Here is a 19238-nt window from a genome sequence, read left to right as displayed (position 1 = left end):
TTTTAAAACTTCTAATAAGTGGCAAACTGTTTAGGGCAAACACAATTTTTTCTAGAATCACATCATTCTATCTTGATAAGACCAGGATTATTAATTTTACATGGAATCAGCATATTTAGGAACTAAACAACCAAGCTGTTTCTCTCTTTTGCAGGTGTCTACTGTTTGTGAGCTATTAAATGAGGGCAAGCATATTGATAAGTTAAATAGAATTGTTGCTATTTGCCTTTGAGGAAGTGCCCTGACATTTTTAAATATAAAGATAAAGATGACTGGAGTAGAAATTTGCTAAAAGTGTAGAGAGTGGTATTGCTCATATACAACCAATTAAACCAAATAATATATTGATTTATGTGTGGTATTGGAATTCACAAGTAAAATGCTTTTGAAGTTCTGTTTTTCAGATAGTTTTATAATTTTTAGGATTGGTTTATGGCTGTAGACAATACTCTATGGATGTCAAGTTACTGAAATTCAAATATTGAATATTCATGGGGTGCTAATTAGGTTTAACTCAGGGCAGCTATGAAACAGAGTGAGATCACCGTGAGATCACCTTTGTAATGCCAAGCAAGCCCAGACCCAGTACTCTTGAAATAATAAATGGTTTCACCCATTATGGTATGGTTAAGTCTAAAGTAAGCATATTTTATTTTCTGCAATTGAATTCTTCAGAAAGGCAAGTATTGCAATATTTGTCATTCGTTTTCTAAAACATTATATTTAACTTCAAGATATGACTCTTAGCATTTGGAAAACTTGTAAAATAAGCCAAAGGAAGGCTATTCATCATCTTCCTTAAAACATGACTGGTTTGCATCTCTGAGGAATAAAATGAAGAGTGAAAACTAGATCATTGATGCTCGCTGCATGTTTAAGCCAGTAAAAATGTCCTTTTTTTAATGCTTTTGCTGCTTATGCTAATAGGAAAGATCTTATAATTAAAATTTTGTTTGTCAGGAAAAAGAGAGGATTGTAAGAGATATTTTACTTTGGATTTTTTTTCTGATTTCTGTGCTACACAGTTTGCTTTAACTTTGGACTGAAAGATCTTGGGGATTAAAAAATGTGTGCCAGTTCATGTATACACCCATTACTGATGACAAAAGCTCCATTTCCTCTGTTTATCCACTGTCTTCTCAGTATGTGTATTCAGAGAATTACTTGGAGGAGGCTGGCTCTTTGGAAAGCCAGGTAACTAGGATGTAAGGAGAACATTTGTTCTTTCTCAGAATGTCAAATCTTGTGTTTCCAGGTGGGAGGCTATCATGCTGTACTTTGATGGGAAAATCCTGGGTGGTTGTGCTTTTGAAAATATTGGTGTTGTAGCATCTTTGTGATGGCAGCTTTTTCTTGTGGAAAAAGCTTACAGCTTTTCTTCCAGCTCTGAACACAGCACAAGTGCTTTAGTAGTCACAGGTTTTTACCTATGTAATTGCAGTTGTTAAACATTTTCCACAACAAATATGACAACTACTAAAAATAAGGAGAATTTGAATGCTTGCAGCACCACTGACTGGATACTGCTTGTATTTTTCTAGGGAGAATGTCTTCCTAGTCTTAAAAGACTAATTTTATAAAATTTGCATTTGAATGTAGGTAGAATAAACTTAGTAACTGCTCTGGTTGAGTGTCATCTGACTTAGCTAAAATAAATTTTTCTTTTCCACTCTTTTTAATGGGACTTGGATTAGACTGGCTGATTTCAAGTAGGAAACAGCTTTAGGCTGCTGTCATCTCTAATCTAATACGAGTACTATTTATAGCATTGCCATTGTATATATCTGGTTTCAGATAATATTTTTAGCTTTTCTTGCACTTGTCATCTCGCTGCAGATATGCTTGCATGTTTTGTTTTTCAGAGGTTTCTTCTTCTTCTTTCTGTTCTCCTCTTAATCATATTTTCTTTGAAAGAAAAAAATCTACAAATTTATTTAGTGATGTCCAAATTACTTTGTAACTGCTTTTTAAATTTGAACATCTGAAATATGTTAGGTCTTTCATAAAGCAAGGATACAGTTCTATTTCTGAGGATTAGAACATTTACTGTAACAGTTGGTTTTAAGAATTATTGTCACTTTTAGATAGGAGTCTCTACTAAGTAAATAATGATTAAGAAAGTATATACTTATGGCACTTTTGAACATAAAGTGCTATACATGTATGAAATACTGGAATAAATATACTACCAGAAAGCTGTACCATTTTTACCTTTAAGTGATTCTAATAGAAGCTTTACAGAGTTCAAATTTCCATTAGGTCCCAAGCCAAAACTTAAGTGGCTGGGTTATTTTATATCTTTCTATCTATCTGTCTTTCTATACATGCATATAAATATGGATGTCTATGCCTATAGACAGATTTATATGACTTGTAAAAATTCATTTGTTTTAAATGACTGGACTTCTCTCATTCTGTGTCAACATTGTCAATGTCCTCTTTCTTCATTCTCCTTGTAGAGTTTCTCTTTGCTTTTGTTGTAAACACTGGCCTGTAGCTTAGAGTAAGAAGTCTGTCAATCAGACCCTTGTTACACAAGGTACTTACACCAGAGCCTTGTTTAAGAAGAGATTTCTCTGACATTTTATTTTACGTAAATGTCATGTTATGGCTTACGTAATCACTGGTTAAATATGGTGTGCTACATTGACTGGAATATTGTGTGAAGTGAAATTCAGAAATGAAACTGTTTCCTGGGTGATGCTCTCTTAATAGATAATTCTGTCAAATTTATGTTTCGTGTTTGTGATGTACCAGTGTAAAATATCTAAGTGTAAATATGGGTATGTGAAATTGGTAGAGCTTTATGGCATTGCACATTTATCAAACATTCCAGCTATTCACTTGCAGAAATGTTGGTCCCTCAGCTTTTAGCAAGGGACTCCTAAGTTTTTTAAGAGGATGGATGGTTCACAGTAAACCACAGAAATATATCTTTGTGCAGCATAGCAAAAGTGTGACTCTCAATTCTACAGGAAGTTTGTCATACTATGATTATGATGAATAGACAAATTAATGAAAAAAGAATGCATCAAAGCCCATTAAATATGCTGCTAATGCTCTGAAAGTCCCAGGTGCATATGCCTGGGAGTGAAAGGAGGGTCATATATGCCTTATCTAATCTGTATGTCTGTATGTCTAAGAGAGCTGCATGAAGCATGTACTGTTAGAATGAGGACCTGAGATTCTGGCCTCTATTTTCTGTCTCTAGCTCTTTTATATGAGTATGGATGCCTTAGGTTACATGTATGCCCCTGCCTTTTTGGGCAGTGAATCCCATAAATACTTTCCTTATGTCAGATCATCACATTTAGTATAACACAATATTAGATAGTGGTCACAAACATTACAAAAGTTTGTAATGGAAATTTAAGAAATTTTTAGATTTTTTTCCAATCAAGTTTTGATTTCGGTAATAAAAACTTGATTAGTCATGGGAAAGAATGAGACTGTTCAGTGTGATTCTTCCTGCTTTTTTTCCTGTTGCCTAAAAGTTTCATGGATGAGTCTTAGTTATTGGTTTAGCATTATAGGCTGTTAATATGGCACGTTTACCTCATGCTTTTATCACACTGACTGGATAGGAGCCTTTATTTTCATTCTTGTAGAGAAACCTGAACTGCAACTCAAAATGAAAAGATCAGTTTGCATTGTAATGAACACACTCAGTTCTTGGTTTTGAGACTCGAAAGGTGTAGGTAAGAAATTAATTCATATTTCTGTCAATAGACTTGTCATTAGCAGCTGATCTTTGACCTTTGTGCTTCCATAGATCTTACAACTGCACTAAAGTTTTACAGTGCACGGAGTTCAAACCACGTGTCTGTCACACACCTTAAATTAGTACCTGTACAGAGAATAAATCTTGTACTGATAGCCTTAGAGAAGAATCTTATCAAAGCACACATGATAGTGGCTGTAGTGGCCACATGTCCAAATACTGTATACCAGTGTCCCACATGTCTGTCCTTACAGATACCAGTGTGATTCATTCACTCAGTTGCCAGCAGGAAATGCAATTTGTACTGACTGCAGTGGCTATATGATATAGCCCCTTGATTTGTTCACTCTCCCTTATTAGAGAAGCCTACCAGTCAGTGATTAGCTTTTTTGCCTTTCCACAGCTCCTTGAGCCTGTTTGCCACCAGCTCTTTGAACTTTATCGGAGTTCTGAAGTCCGGCTCAAGAGATTCACGCTGCAGTTCCTGCCAGAGCTGATCTGGGTGTATCTGCGTCTCACTGCCAGCAGGGACAGGCAGAGCAACGGCTGCATTGAGGCATTGCTGCTTGGCATTTACAACCTGGTGAGTGAGATGAGTGGCAATGGCTGAGGACAGCTTTGATCTGAAGTTTTGCATTGCTGACTGCTAGGAATAAAGTAAATTATTAGAACAAGATATTTAAAATTAAAATACACTTAAAGGAGAGTGTATTTAATACAGGGAAAAGCATAATGTAATGAAGGTTTAGTAAAGATGTGTTTGCAAAGATATATATTTTTTTTAAATTATCTTTTTGGATAAAATATTTGCACTGGAAAGGATCATCTCATGGACTTTTTCAAACTTTTATATACTTCTGTTTGTAAGGAAATTAGGAAGGCCTTCTTAATGTTGCAAAATAAGACTTCTTATGATTGTCAGGCACATATACTTAGTCTTGATGTGTCACTTCCCCTGCCCTCCCATGTACTCTGAACATGTCTATTTTAAGGGGGTAGTTTGATGGTGAAGCCATTCTGCATGTGAGCACTCAGATACATCCATGTGTCCATTTGAGTAAGATAATTGTCTTGAGGGGAACTTTGGTTTTAAGAATAAGCAACTGTAAATTACTCAATTTGGCTATTGGATGTAAAAGTAGTTTTTTACATCCTTACCCTGGCCTGAAAATGTTTTCTTTTTTAATGTTATGAGACTGTCTCTTGTGGCAGTACTGCTGAATTTATCAAACAGTCTCCAGTGGAATTTCTGTGGTATAGGACCTTGAAACATACTCTACTGAATATCACCCTTCCCTCTAATGTCATTGTAAACCCCTCCTTTCAATTGTGCATTGTATTTCTACACATAAGATACAGAATAGCCAAACTGTGATTCTTAAAATGTATTCTAGTTATGTATCTGTAGATCAGCTCTAACAATTGGACGATCTAGTTATTTTAGATTTATTTTTATAGAAAAAAAAACACTGGAAGCTGCTTGGAAATGGATTTTTTGTGCTGTCTATTGGATTGAAATAGTACATTTATCTTTCCTCCTCCTAGAATGTTCTGCAGTTCATTTGAAAGTCATGTTGGTGATTCATATTTTTTAAGGACAGTAATTTCTTCATTCTCTCCATATTCAGAAAGAAAGAGACCTCAAAATGAACAGTGGCTTCCACTATTTTTTTTTCTTTAATGAAGCTGATATTTTTCTGCACATAGACTGAGAGTGAAGTTATTTTCTGAATACTTAGAAGGAGAAAGGGGTAAATAAATCTTCTGTGTTCTGACAAATTCTGTCAGCCATTCTCCTGTTATAATCCTTGAAGCCTACTACAAGTACTGAGCTGCCCTGGGCTAAACTTTTACATAAACTGGAATGACTGGAGCTTATTGTTTGAAAATTTGCTGTACAAAGTGCAAAGGCAGGATTTTAGACTCCTTTTTGGTGTTATCTTACGTAATTGCTCGCAGTATATTTTCTTTTAAAACTGCAGGGTTTGCTTATGTAGTAGCCTAGCAACTACAAAATCTGACCAGTTTGAAAGCCTTTGAAGAAAATACTGTGTGTGTTTCCTCCTGAGGAAACTTTGCTAGTCCCCTTGATTTCACCTTTTCTCTGTGGTGCATTTATTATGAAATACTACCCATTGTCAGCAAGTGACTCATCAGCCCTTCTGTGTCAGTATCTTTAGTCTCACTGATTAAAGAGCCAGTGCTGGGGTTTTTTTAAAGTATTGCACACTAATTCTGCAGAGCAGTCTGTAATAGAGGTCTTTTCCCTCTTGTTAAATATGTATGTTGCTATTGTTGATATTCTGCAAATGCACAAAGTCCTTGGGGTGTTAATAGTCTTATCAGATCAGGACATCTAACTTATTTGTTAACTTCCTTCTAAGAGCTGAAAATCATTCCACTCCTGTCTCCTTACTCCTGTTTGAATTCTGGTTTTGTTTTTAATGCAGGAAATTGCTGACAAAGATGGAAATAACAAAGTTTTGTCTTTCACCATCCCTTCATTATCTAAACCCTCAATATATCATGAGGTAAGAGAGCTACTATGGTAAATTTAAATTTGATCTATTAAAGGAATGGAAACTGGATCCATTTGATGCCACAGGCCATTTTAGATGCATCTTCTTGTAGTAAGTTTTCAATGTCTACAGCTTGCAGCTAGTGTAATAGAATGCTATAGAATTTGTAGAAGAGCAGGTATATAAATGTTCAAAAATCTTTGTTGACTGCCTGTTTTTAATAGAGTTATGTTGTAGTTGCAACTGCTTTTTTTCTCCTCTTACATGTTAGCATAAAAGCAATCTTCTTTCTAACTCTTCCTTAGTTCAGTTAGAACTTGCAGTTGTGTGTTTCTTTCACTAATGTTTCTTGACAAAAGGTCTGTGATTAGGACAAAGTGTACATGGATATGTAAGAATAGAAGTTGAAAATTGCTCTCACCTGCTGTATTACTTCTAAGTGTGTACACTTTATAACAATGAAACTAGGTAATGTTTTTAGCTCCACTGTATTCTGGAGTACTATTTTTACAGATCACAAGATAAGTGTATCTTTTGCCTTAGGTAGTTGGGAGCTTTAATGCTTTTGGGGAATTTTTACTTACGACTTCTCCCCCTTCCTTCCTTCTCCCACCACCTACTTGTAGCCCTCTACCATTGGATCCATGGCTTTAACTGAAGGAGCATTAAGTCAGCATGATCTTATCAGAGTAGTTTACAGTGATCTTCATCCTCAAAGAGAAACCTTCACAGCACAGAACAGGTAGGTGGATGTACTCTTAATATTAAAGGTGCTTCACTAGGGAGACAAGTCCTGAAACAAAACAAAACTATTTTGTGATCAGTCCTTCCTCAGCATTAAATGCTCGGCAATAAATCTAGAGAACAGCCTTAGTAGTCTTGAGTACAATTCTCTTTTTCTTTGTTCCATCCTTGTATGTTCTTCTACTAGTTGATTTTGAAGAATAACTTCTCTGTCATTTCTGTGTCTGCAAGGAATATCTTTTGTTTTATGGCTGTCTATTCAGTTTTTCCTAGAAGTGTAACAAAATTCAGCTTTTGATCAGGGGCTGTGACTCTTTTTTTCTACTGGAAAAAGGGAATGGAGCTAAGTGGATAGACAGAACAGGAGTGAGAGAAATTGCCCTGCTGTTTAATGACTGTTAGCTTTACCTGTGTCTAAAGACAGCACTGGGAAAACTGATAAAATAATTTTGAATGCATTGCAGACATTTCCACTTCTAGAACTGTCCAAATATTATGCTGTATCTCATTTCCTTCATAGTTCCTGCATATGCTAAGGGCTTTCAGGATTTTCAGAAGAATAAATTTAAGTGTTTATAGTGAACCTTTGATAGCCTGTTTCAAGTTAGTGAATTATAATGAAAGAGGATTAAAGGATTTGTGTGTTTACTTCTGACACCCCTTCCTGTAGGGTGCTTTTTGAGCCTGAATTGTAGATTTCTTGTGTTTAATTTCAGTGAAATATTATGAATATAAACAATGTAAGATTTTGCTTTTCTCTTTTCAGGTTCGAGGTGCTGAGCTTTCTTATGCTGTGTTACAATTCAGCTATTGTCTACATGCCTGCTTCTTCTTACCAGTCACTTTGTACAATGGGTTCCAGGTGAGACACTTGCCTTTGAAGTAGTCTTCAGGGTCATGTAGATTTTAAAATATTCATCCAGTAAAGAAAAGTACTTTCTGATGGGGATAGATTGGTTCTTGGTATGCTTCCATCATTTTCACTTGAGTTGTGGCTATGCTGAATTTGCCAAATATGTTTCATTTTCCTGCATCTGAAAATTTGATCTGTTCTTTGAGTAGAGAAGCAAGACAACATTTTATATGCAGGAGATTTCTGTTGTTTTGGAGACAGTGCCACAGTTGCTATGTATCAGTGGCCATGTGTTGCTTCTGTGATGAAGATCCAGATAGGAAACTGATGCAATAAGGATATAATAAATTATCCTGATTTTAATGTAGGCAGTATATGGGAAGACAGACCCTATTTTCAAGAGTCAGAAATATTTCTTACAAGGCAGCTGAGAGCAGTTATCAAGATTATAATAAGTGTGTTATCTGACTTTAGTTACAAGGTGACTTGCATGCTGTCATTATTCATTAGATGGGAGGAGACATACTTCTCTTCTGTACCACTGAAATGTTTCCTATAAAGAAAATTGGTTTCAGTTATTGAATTTTAGGAAGAGTGTCCAGGCTGGTAGTGGAGAGCATCTTGTTCTTTAGAAGCTGGTTATGATTTGAGGAAAACTGGTGGAGGAATTATTGGCTACATGGGAGTAACACTGGGCTTTCAGTGAGCCGCGTATCAAGGCACTGCTACAAAACTGCAGCATAAGAATGTTCTGTGTTATGTATTTCTATTTTAAAATAACTAAAATCTCTGTGATGTGAAGACATTTGTATTCTTTGTGGAGTTAATACTTTCCTGTAATGGTGTTGTTTTCAGGCTGTGTGTGAGTGGATTTCCACGGCAGCATGAGAAACGCTGGAAAGAGCACTGTGGTAGAGTGGTGTTAGACCCTGACTTCATGGTGCAGCTGCTCACAGGTGTCTATTACGCCATGTAAGTGGACAGGGTTTTCTTACTTGAAGAGAAAGGTCTGCTTTTACATGAATTAAAATATAAATGCCAGTTGGTTTATAATTGAAAAAAATATTTAGATTCATAGCACAAGTTTGTAATCAATTAGTATATTTCCCATTACTTGCTTATTCAGCCAACAGATTAGAAAATATTTTTGTCAGCACTGAATTAGGTGATGAAGGGCCAGCAGTAGGTGCTGAAGAGAGTTAGGCTTCTGGTTTCAGTTTTTTCCATCTTGCCAGTACCACAGATATCTTCTATTCACAAGCATAATGAGCTTGGATGCCAAGATAAACTGATGAAATGCAGACCTCTTAAATGTCAGTAGCATCTGAGGTAGCAAAAATACATTTCTAGAGCAAATTCAGTTCTGCTAAGTAGCATTAGCGTTTGCATATTGACCCCATTTTTTTAAAGTTTGTCCTGATTGTGGCTTCAATTTTGTCTTGTTTGGAGGGAACATGGGGGAGCTTTCTTGTTACACCAAGAAGTTAACAAAACACGCTGTAGTGCTGAAAGAAGTGAATGTACACTGTGGTGTACATACAGTTGATGAATTTTCTGCATAAGCTGAGAAGTGCAAAGCTGAATTGGGCAGAAAAAAGAACAAGTTTGTTTTCATAAGATGTGGAAGATAAATGTCTGCCTTTGCTTTTTAGATATAATGGTCAGTGGGAGCTTGGCCAGGAGGTATTGGAGGACATAATTTACAGAGCACAGCTTGAACTCTACTCACAGCCCCTGCTGGTAAGAAACAATCCACTGTGATTTATGGGCCTGGTTAAGAGGAGTATGGATGTGTTTCTGAAGTGGCTGGTAATGAAAGCTTTTGTGTCCATTCACTGCACAATCAAATGCAAGTGATTTGTTAACAGCTGGTGTTTGCAACATGGCTATTTATACCATACTTTTTCTGCTGAGTATTAAGCCAGGGTGTTGGGATCTGCTAGGACTCATTGAGACTGATGGCTAGGATTTTGCTAATATATTATAGTTGGCTCAAAATGTTTATGTTGTTTTGACATAAGCTACTGATGAGTGGTTCAAAGAAGCTTAACTGAATAGTTGTATGTTACAGGGCATTGGTTGCAAAAAAGGTGTTTTATTTGCTTCTAGACCTTCATCAGGGTTGAGAATAAGCTGTGGGTTTTAACTGATAACAAAGTAGAGAAAGCAACAGCAGGATGCAGCTGAAAGTGGAAAGGAGCTCCAGTCTCAGAGTCAATGCCAGCTTATGTTTGATAAAAGTCACACAAATCTTAATCTTTACCATGTTTGGAGGACCAGCAGTAAGATGGAGTAGTTCTGATTGGGGTGGGGTTTCTTCAGTTTTCATCATATTTGCTGTTCCAGTCATGAAAAAAGAGAAATGGGGAAAGTGGTGAAACTGGGCTGGATGCAGGTGGATGTGAGTGGGAAGGATGAGAAGGTTGAAAGAGAGAAAGGAAAAATTTTTGTCAGATGTAGGGATGAGAATCAAAAGAAGAGGGAAAATTAAGGAGAATAAAGTACGTTAGATTGCTGTTTCAGTTTCTGCATCAGAATTGTGGCTAGAAGCCTTTAGTCCTCCTCTGTACCAACAGCAGTAAAATGTCACTGCTTTTTACATAACTGACGAAGGAGGGGATTTGCAAAATCTTTTTATGTGGCAATCTGAGGTCACTCTTTTCTGAACTAAATTGCATAAAATTATTCTCCAAAGGTATTAATATTGGCTGTACAATTTATCTACAGGCTTTTTGACACTGCTGCATTTAAAATGCCTGCTATCCATTGAATTATTATAATAGTTGGTTTCTTTTGGAACTGACTCATCACTCCATCAGATTGAAAGTTTTAAATTAAATATTGAACCTGCTGAATTGGGCCATCCTGTCAAACTACTGCACTTGAAAAGTGTGTAGGAGCATCTGGAAGTTGATGATATGACAATTTTTAGTTTTCATTGTTCATTTTTAATCAGTTTGTCCTTAGGGATTACTTCTAGTTGTAAGAATCTTCTAGAATGTATTTTTTTTTCTAAAGCTCTTATTGATTCTCTATCCCATTGTTCGGTGACATCATGATATCACCAATTTTTACCCCTTCCTGGTGGTCAGGTTTTTCCTGCATATGCATGTAGGCCTATTCAGGGAGGTGGGTTTTTTCTAATACTGTAATCATTGCCTGCTTCCTGTCTTGCTTTACTAACATTTTTTTAAAAGTAGGTTGAAGAAATTGTCCGTTTCATTAAAATAATTACCTGCATGTCTTTTCCCTAATGCTGTATATTCAAGCAATTTGACATTTTCAAAGATTGGAGCCCTTTGCTCTCCTTGTATTCTTCAGGAGATGTGTATAATTTAGCAGCAGTATAAAATTCTGTATTTTAAACCTAAAACTACTAGTGCCAAATAACTATCATCTGGGAAGCTTCACAGGAAAGTTGCTAAGTTCAGCTTCTGCCTAGGATTTCCTAAGAGCAGCAAATTCTTTGAAGTCTATTTAATATTAAGGCAAACCCCTGCATTAGGATTATTTTTAGATACCTGTTTTCAGGTACTTATTTGTGTAATTATGGGAATACCATCAGTCATCATTAAAATGAGGAACATCATGATCCCTGTGTTTGTTTCTTTGAGAAACATTTTTGACCATTTAGTGGATCCATACTCTTATTTACTTAGGGTTTTACTGCCTGTAGGAAAAAACCCTAAGCTTTAAAAAAAACCCAAGTGGAAAACCAGCATCAGAAAGCTGTGAAATACCTGTAATGTAGAAGTGGTCTTCTATCAATCATTCTTATACAGAGACTGCAGTGGAAAGGGTAGGAATTAACACAAGTGAAAAGCCTTTCCTGGCTTAAGAAAAGTATTTCTGTTAACAAACACTGGGTACTGGTCAAGAAAGCTGAGAGTTTCTACAGAGCCAAACTAATCAGCAAGTGTCAGAATTAGCAGCACCTTGGACCTGGGGAGCAGACCGGTTCCAGTCAGTCTTTTCCTCTGAACAAAGCGTTCTGCATGCTTTTCAGACAGAAATCCCAGTCTTCAGAGTACAGACACACAGGTTTTCCAAGTCCAGGGCACAGGAACCATGGATCAGCAAGTCCCTATTGTGACAATGTATTTTATTGATGCACTTACTGCTCTTATTGAATGTTCTTTCCTTAGAGCTCCTTTCTGGTAGGCAAGAGTGGATATCTGGCCTGAAACCAACCTTCCTTTGTCATTGATAGCTGCAGACTTGGCTTGCCAAGTCTGAATTGTGCTGTGTGTTTGTTTTCCTGCCTTTCAGGGCTGGATTAGACATCGTGAGCAAGTGTTTTTGCATCCTGAAAGATCGTGGTTTTGAGGGTGTTTTTGTCAGACAAGGACTGTGACTCATTCAGACTGGTTGTTTAGATTGTTTCAAAGATTTACTGGTGCATTGATTTTTATCTCCATATGGTTTTCCTCAGTCCCCAGAAGTACAGTTTGTGCTGCTAGAAAGGGCCAGCTGTTAAAAGGTTCAACAAGCAGAAATGCTCTGTCACGATTCCTGTCATGGTGCAAAAGTCTTTTGCTATGAATTTTTAGATTTTTTTTGGTACACTGACAAGGGTATCTGTTCAAAAAAGGTAGCAGCTTTCAGTGAGTAGATGATTTTGGAAAATCAAGGTGTGTTCATTTTATGGGTTGTGGTTTAGGGGGGATTTTGAAGCTTGAAGTAACACTTTGTGTGCATTAGCTTTGTTACTGTTGAATATCGTACATGCCATAGAGAGCTAGTTTGCTTTTCTAGAGCTGGTACACAAGTTCACTTTTTTTGAACAATTTACTTGTAAAGTAAGAGATATTGTGGAAAGTTGTTTTTGTCTTTTTTAAAGTAAACCTCTAATCCCAAAAGCATTTTATGGGAAACTCAAAGAAGCAATTAAAGCATCAAAGTCAAAAGAAGTAACTTGTTCTCCTCAAAGCTGCAAAACATAGCTTCTGACTTTATAATAGGCTATTACACTCATCTTTATTAAACCTATTTTAATTGTATTTTAATAACTTTATGTTCATTGCTTAGGTTGCAATTTTTTTTTCCCTTAAATAAATCTTGCAAGTACCTGCAGTCTAATCCTCTTGGTTAGGTTCTGTTTGGCTTGTTTTTAGGGAGGAATGGGGAGTGTTATGGGGAAAGGTGTGGTGGAAATCAGCCCTGTCCCCCTGTGCACAAGGCCACTGACTGTTTGCATTGGCTTGGGCTATGACTTGGTTTTATTGACACCCTTGTCATAAAACATAAATGGTATTTGCCTTGTTATATTGCAGTCTCTTCTGGAGGGAGACCTTCCTGTATGTGTTGTTAACGTCTGTCACTACAGATGGCAAAGATAGAACAAAATTAATTACCTCAAAAAAATGGAGAAAATTAACTCTGGTTTTGCAAATAGGTTTATGATGAGCTTTTCCATGTAATCAACCTTGAATCCTGGGCATGGGGTCATTGAGGGGAATCTGACATAATTACCAATTCTTACTTGTTCTCCTTTCTGTATCCGGCAGGAGATCCAATATTGCCATTAGTGCAATCAAGGACAGTAGTAGTACAGCATCTTACTTTTGTCTTAGGTTGCAAATGCCATGAAGAATTCGCTGCCTTTTGATGCTCCTGATGCATCACAAGAAGGCCAGAAGGTACTGAAAGTAGAAGTTACTCCAACAGTTCCAAGAATTTCTCGGAGTGCTATTACAACAGCTTCTATCCGTCGTCATCGCTGGAGGAGAGAAGGTGAGCTTTCTCTGCCAGGAGCACATATTGCAACCTACTGTAATCATCATCATCACTGTAATCTGGCTTCTGAGTTTGAATGTTTACAGAACATTGGGGGGGGCTTTTTGTTTGTTTGTTTTTAAAAATGATACTCCATAATAGTATATAATACTTTACATCTTCAGAGCACTGCATGAACACAAGTATTTTGGGTGTTTGTTTTGGTTTTGATTTTGTGATAAACTGTGAGGTAGATGAGGAAATGGAGAAACTGGAAAATGTTTATTAAGACTTCTTTTTTCTCCATATAACACTGTGTGAAATTGTAGGGATAAAGTGTGGCTTAGAATTTGAGTTCTTTGTTTAATCTGCACTAAAACTCAACTGCTTCCCATTTTAAATAGCTCAGGGAACGAATGCTAACATCCAGACCTTAATAGGATTCCAGCTGCCTAAAGCTACTGATGGCAGTGGGAGAGCAACAAACTGAACATCACACCTGCCATCATATAACCCAGTTTATTGGGGAGCTCTAAAATAGGTTTGGATATTTTAGAATTACTCTTTCCTCAGTGTGTACTTACATCATACGGAAATGTGCTGGACTGTATGAAGAAAAAAAAAGTAGCGATCTTTATCTTGATGTGATGACATCTTCAGTGTAGGTGTAGCAAAAAACTTGCTTTGAAATCACTTTGTCTGCTTTTAAAGCTTTGTTACTTCATGTATAAAATATTAGTTAAAAAAAACTTCATTAATAAATCAATGAAGGTAAAAAGGAAAATAACATAAGAATCAACCGAGAGTAAAAAGTCTGAAAACAGGAATTGCACATTTTCTGTGGTACATTCCTTTCCCCTTTTATTTTTTATTGTTCTTCTTGGTCACGTGCAAGAGGATTTGATGACCTCTGGTCTTCAGCTGAATCAGGATGTCCAGGACAAGAAGTAGCTGTCTCCTGTTTTCAGGACTCTGCGTCGTGTTTGTCTTCACTGTAGTTCTATTCAGCTGTTCTACTCGTTTGCTGGTCTCTGGTCTGCAGTACAGCCCACCTGTCCCTTTCTGTGGATGTTCTCACCACTTCTAACTCCGCATGGGCAGTGTTTTGTGTTTGTTCCATGTCAGCATAAACTTTCTATTTTTCCCTGCCTGAGTTGGAATGCCAAGAAAGGAATAGAAAAGCACTAAAATGTTATATGTTGAATCCCAGATGGCTTTGACTTCTCAATCGAGGCTGACTCAAGCATTCCTGGCTCACCGATCCAACACGGCTGCACAGACCTAGGGATCAAACGTGAGCAAGAGGGGGAGGTGCTGCTGCGCAGGACCCCTGAGCATGGCTTCCCGGAGCCCACCTTGGCAGCAGCCACAACAGAGGGTAGGACAGAGATGAGGAGGCAGAAGTCAGTGAGGCAGTTGCTGGAGGAGGATCCTGGCTCCCTATCCCCAAGCAGAACTTCTTTCCATTCTAGTGTGTGTTTCCGCTATCCCAGGGTGTATTAGCTTTCTTTGCAATACACACATCCCCTATATACCTAACATCAGGTCAGGAACTACCTTTTGTTATCATGTGGGCTGGCCTGGGGCTTGCTTCTGTGTGGTGAAACACTGCTTGGCATGGCACAAAAAAAAAAAAAGACAGGGTAATATCCAAGAGCTTTGGGATCGCTTGGAAACTAACTATTACTGAGCATGTTTAATCTGATATTAAGAAGAAAAAATATGCACCAGATGAACATGAATCTAGCACTGAAAAGTAGACAGTACAGAATATAAATGGATTTGGCTCCATTTTAGTTAAAATAGTGTCTTGTTAGTCTGCAGTTTTTAAATTTTCAAGAATGAAGTCTCCTGTTGCCATTGTAAGTCAAGCCTATCTAAAACAGGTATACAATTACTGATGTTTTATTTGTCAGTCATCTTTTCATTGAAATGTCATATATGTACAACTCACTTAGAACTGGCTGCTCTACAAGCACCAGCAAAGTGCTTGTGTTATCAGGAAGAAATGATAAAAACTTTAGAAACAATTACTCTTTCTTTCTCAGTTGTGCTGTCCACACAAATGCTGTAGGGCTTCAGAGGTCTGCTTGGCAGCCAAGAATAGCAGATGGAGTAGGTGGTAGAATTTTATTTAAGTTCATCTACTTTTGAGGATTTCCTTGATGAAGGACATAGTTTCAACTTGAATCATGATTTCTCCTCAGAGATGAGAATTAATTTCTTACAGATTTAGCTGAACATATTTTCAAGTACTCTCCTATCTTAAGCCTTCTTCTGTATGTGAACTTCGGTGTTTCCAGCCTCTATAAGGACATTCGTTGATCATGAATAAGATTTATTTGCACATTCAGATATGAATTTCTTCTTCAGATTTGTTTTTCAGGAAACAATCTAGAGAATTTGGAGACTTAATTGTAGACTCACAGAAGCATTAAACTTAAACAAAGTTGCTATCCAGCAATGAAGAGTAGAAGAGAGTGGCATAAAAATATTTAGTGCAGGTTTTTAATCTACTTGGTGCATTATGAATTTGAGCATGCTCAGTAAATGATCCTGTCTTCTCTTAAACTCACTTTCCACTTGATCTTACTCTGTTTTATAACTCTTTGCATGTGCATGACTTGAAGGATATAGAGAAGTCCTGAGCTGCAGAGAACTTTCTGGGATAGACAGGAAGTGGGAAGAGAAGTTGATAAAGATGATGCATTTTAGTCTTGTTTGAAGCCATTGATATAATTTGGCATATTATTGGATAAGGCATCGTTCCACATTCTCTGCCTCAGTACAAATGGATTGAATAACATTTACTTCTGTAACATTAGCAATGCATAATTACATTTTTGATCAAACTGAGTTTTCCAGCTGATAGCATCTGGGAGAATGCCAAGGAAAGGAGTTTGCCTTGATTATCATCATAAAATTGTGTATGTATATCCAGGGTTCTGTTTGTTTTCTGATGCTGATTTCACAGAAAGCTTCAGCCAGAAAATTCTTTCTTACAAATACCAGATTGATGTCAAACAGCACAAGGAGACACTGATCGCTTCTAGTGACTTTTCAATCTTTGGGTATAGGAAGGATAAACATGCTAAAAGTAATTTTAAAAAGGTGTATAAAACCCCTTCTTCAGATCAGTGTTTTGACCCCCTTAAGTAGAAAAAGACTTCAGGGATGACTCAGTAATGCAGTGCAAGCTATTCTGCTTCTGGGTGATTGCAGCTGCAGTTTTGTGCATTATTTTGGGTTAGTGGAGAACACTGAGTCTGTATCTAAAGTACTAGTTGTGTATGTACAAATATGTACAATATGTACAAATAGCAATTTATTTGACTACAGATTTATTCTGATAAGGAGCAGTGGGAGTCTTGAATACACACTGTAGTGCAATGGATATGATTTCTGTTGGGTTGCACTGTCACTTTCTCTTTTGGCCTTAAAATAAAGAGCATTTGGAAGGGAGTAGATTTTTAGATTTTATTTCCTTTTGAAATTGTCTTATTGGTCTATTGGAACATAAACAAAACCAAAAACAAACAAACAAAAAAAAAGAGAGAAAACTTCATTGTTACATCATTTTGTTTTCCTTCCCAGAGTATGTAAGGACTCAAACATTTTTTATTATCTGAGGGCAGTTTTTAGAGGAAAAATAAGATGTATTAGGAAAATAATGTGTTTGCTGAATTACTTTAATCCCATTGGGAACTTCTGTAGGTATGTGGGTCTGAGTAGACAGAAACTCTCTTGCATGTTATCTTCTCTATCTTCTTCATTTTTGAGCACTGCTGAGCAGCTTGGGCCTCTGTATAGTTGCAGCATCCAAAAGCTTGCAACAACCCCTCTCAGTCTTATCTTGAAGTCCTATGCATAAAATGCCACGTTTTCAGTGTGACTGCTTCACAGTCCCTGAATAGGACATGTGCTTCAGCATCCTGTTACTCAGCAATGCTTTAACATAAACTTTGAAAACTTCTCATGTTCTTGTAATAATAAAAATCTTAGCAGTGTTGTCTGGAGACAACTTCTTACAAGTTCCACATCATTATGTTGAATAAGAAGGGCTTGAGAGGGGGCTTCAGCTGCTTCTCTTGCTGCTTGTAACTGAATATGCTTTCATCCAGCTTTGCATGGTTATATAAAGAAACATAAATGTTGGTTAATTGAAAAAGTGGTCTTGCTTTTGGTATGCTCCAGTAATGTCTGACTTTTATTGTAACTTTGATTGTGTGTGGGCAGGTTGGAGGGGGGAATGTCAGTGTGGATTGTGGACAAAATATATCACTGTCTAGTATAAGAAAAGACAGGTATGTGTCAAGGAGAAGAGGAAGGCCTAGTTTTACCAAACAAGGTGGTCAGGAAGTGGGGAAGGAATGTGCATTTTAAATATGGTTAGGGGAAGTTAAAAAAAGTAACGCACCCTTTATTTTATTTTAATAATTGCTCTGGGAACCTAAGGACCATCTTTTTCTAAGGCAAAAGGCTTAGCCAAGGAAGAAAGACTGCAGTAACATGAACTATGTTATTTTTCTGCTTCTGGGAGGCCAATGAGCCAAATAGAACTATTAAAAACTACAGAATCATCTCTCATTGAATTGTTTTGAGAGAGGCTGAGAGTGGTTTGATTTGGAGATGTCTAAATATCTTTTGTAAGCCGATACACAGCAATGGTAATTCCAGGGCAAAGTTTCCTGAAAAGAAGTAGTAAATGTAGAGCAGAGTAATGAAACCTCCCTGTAAAGTTTTGGGTTTGCATTACACCTCAGAAATGTGAAATGGGATCAGGCTATATTCCCACTACACAGAGGCAGCAACACCAAAAGCTTTCTGTTCTGTTTGCCACGATGTAAAATGTTCCTTAGCTACCACTCAGCATGAGAGGATGAGCTTCCACTCAAGTGTTAGACTCTCTCAGATACTTGCCACTATGTTTTTCCCATTCTGCAAAAAAGATTTAAATGTCTTTGCTTGGCAGCAAGCTGGGTTCAACAATCTTAACAGTAGAGCACCACAGTGGCTTTAGCTGGGCTGGATCTGTATTTCTCCAAATAATCACACTCTACAGCTTTTACAAAGAAAGGCAAAATTCTTACAGTCTGAGCGACTCCTTTTTTGCTAACATGGTTAAAATTTACGCCTTTTTGTTATTGAAATGAGATACATGCAGCAAAAACTGTTGCTCCATTTTTAGTTTTGAAATTTCAACGCTACTGTTTTCTACTAAAACAATAATTTCTGAGAACTTGGACCTTAGAAAAAAGCTGGAATAAGATTAAAAGATAAAAAGTATTTGTGTGCAGCTCTAATCATATTATAAGCCTAAAAATAAGGATTTAAGAAATAATATTGTAATGCTTTTATTTTCCTTTTAGATTCCAGTCAAAAGCACAGTTCTATAACATAAAATGTTTCAGAGATTTAATTTCTCTTAATGCAAGGGTTTCCTTTTTTTTTTCTCTGAAAAATGTAGATGTTGAGATAAAAGTAAATATGGTAGAAATACCTGGATGGCATTGCTGTAAATTCAAGGAGGATTGAATTTTGGAGAAGAGAGAACTAGGAATTAGGTTAATCTCCAATAGAAAGTATGGTCACGTTGTTCACAGTGCGAGCTACACGTAAGAGAAGCCTTCTACCTCTGTTGGAACATTGTGATTGTTGGCGTAGGAATTGGCCTAATTCTGAAGCT

General features: G+C 36.9%; 1 protein-coding gene across 3 annotated transcripts in view; it reads left to right on the top strand.

Moving 5' to 3' along the window:
• Positions 1 to 19238, top strand: part of LOC131560423 (hyccin 2) — a 65748-nt gene that overhangs the window by 22182 nt on the left and 24328 nt on the right. For 2 of the 3 annotated variants that reach the window (XM_058809117.1, XM_058809119.1), the window contains exons 5-11: positions 4125 to 4304; positions 6172 to 6252; positions 6867 to 6982; positions 7751 to 7846; positions 8693 to 8809; positions 9490 to 9577; positions 13411 to 13570. In XM_058809117.1, the coding sequence (XP_058665100.1) occupies positions 4125 to 4304; positions 6172 to 6252; positions 6867 to 6982; positions 7751 to 7846; positions 8693 to 8809; positions 9490 to 9577; positions 13411 to 13570 (838 nt within the window). Of the gene's footprint in view, positions 1 to 4124; positions 4305 to 6171; positions 6253 to 6866; positions 6983 to 7750; positions 7847 to 8692; positions 8810 to 9489; positions 9578 to 13410; positions 13571 to 14762; positions 14931 to 19238 lie in introns of all 3 variants that reach the window. The other variant, XM_058809118.1, reaches the window with a different exon arrangement.

Source organism: Ammospiza caudacuta, chromosome 8 (assembly GCF_027887145.1).
Source record: "Ammospiza caudacuta isolate bAmmCau1 chromosome 8, bAmmCau1.pri, whole genome shotgun sequence".
NCBI classification, from domain to species: Eukaryota; Metazoa; Chordata; class Aves; order Passeriformes; family Passerellidae; genus Ammospiza; species Ammospiza caudacuta.
This window is presented reverse-complemented; position numbering and strand designations above follow the sequence as displayed.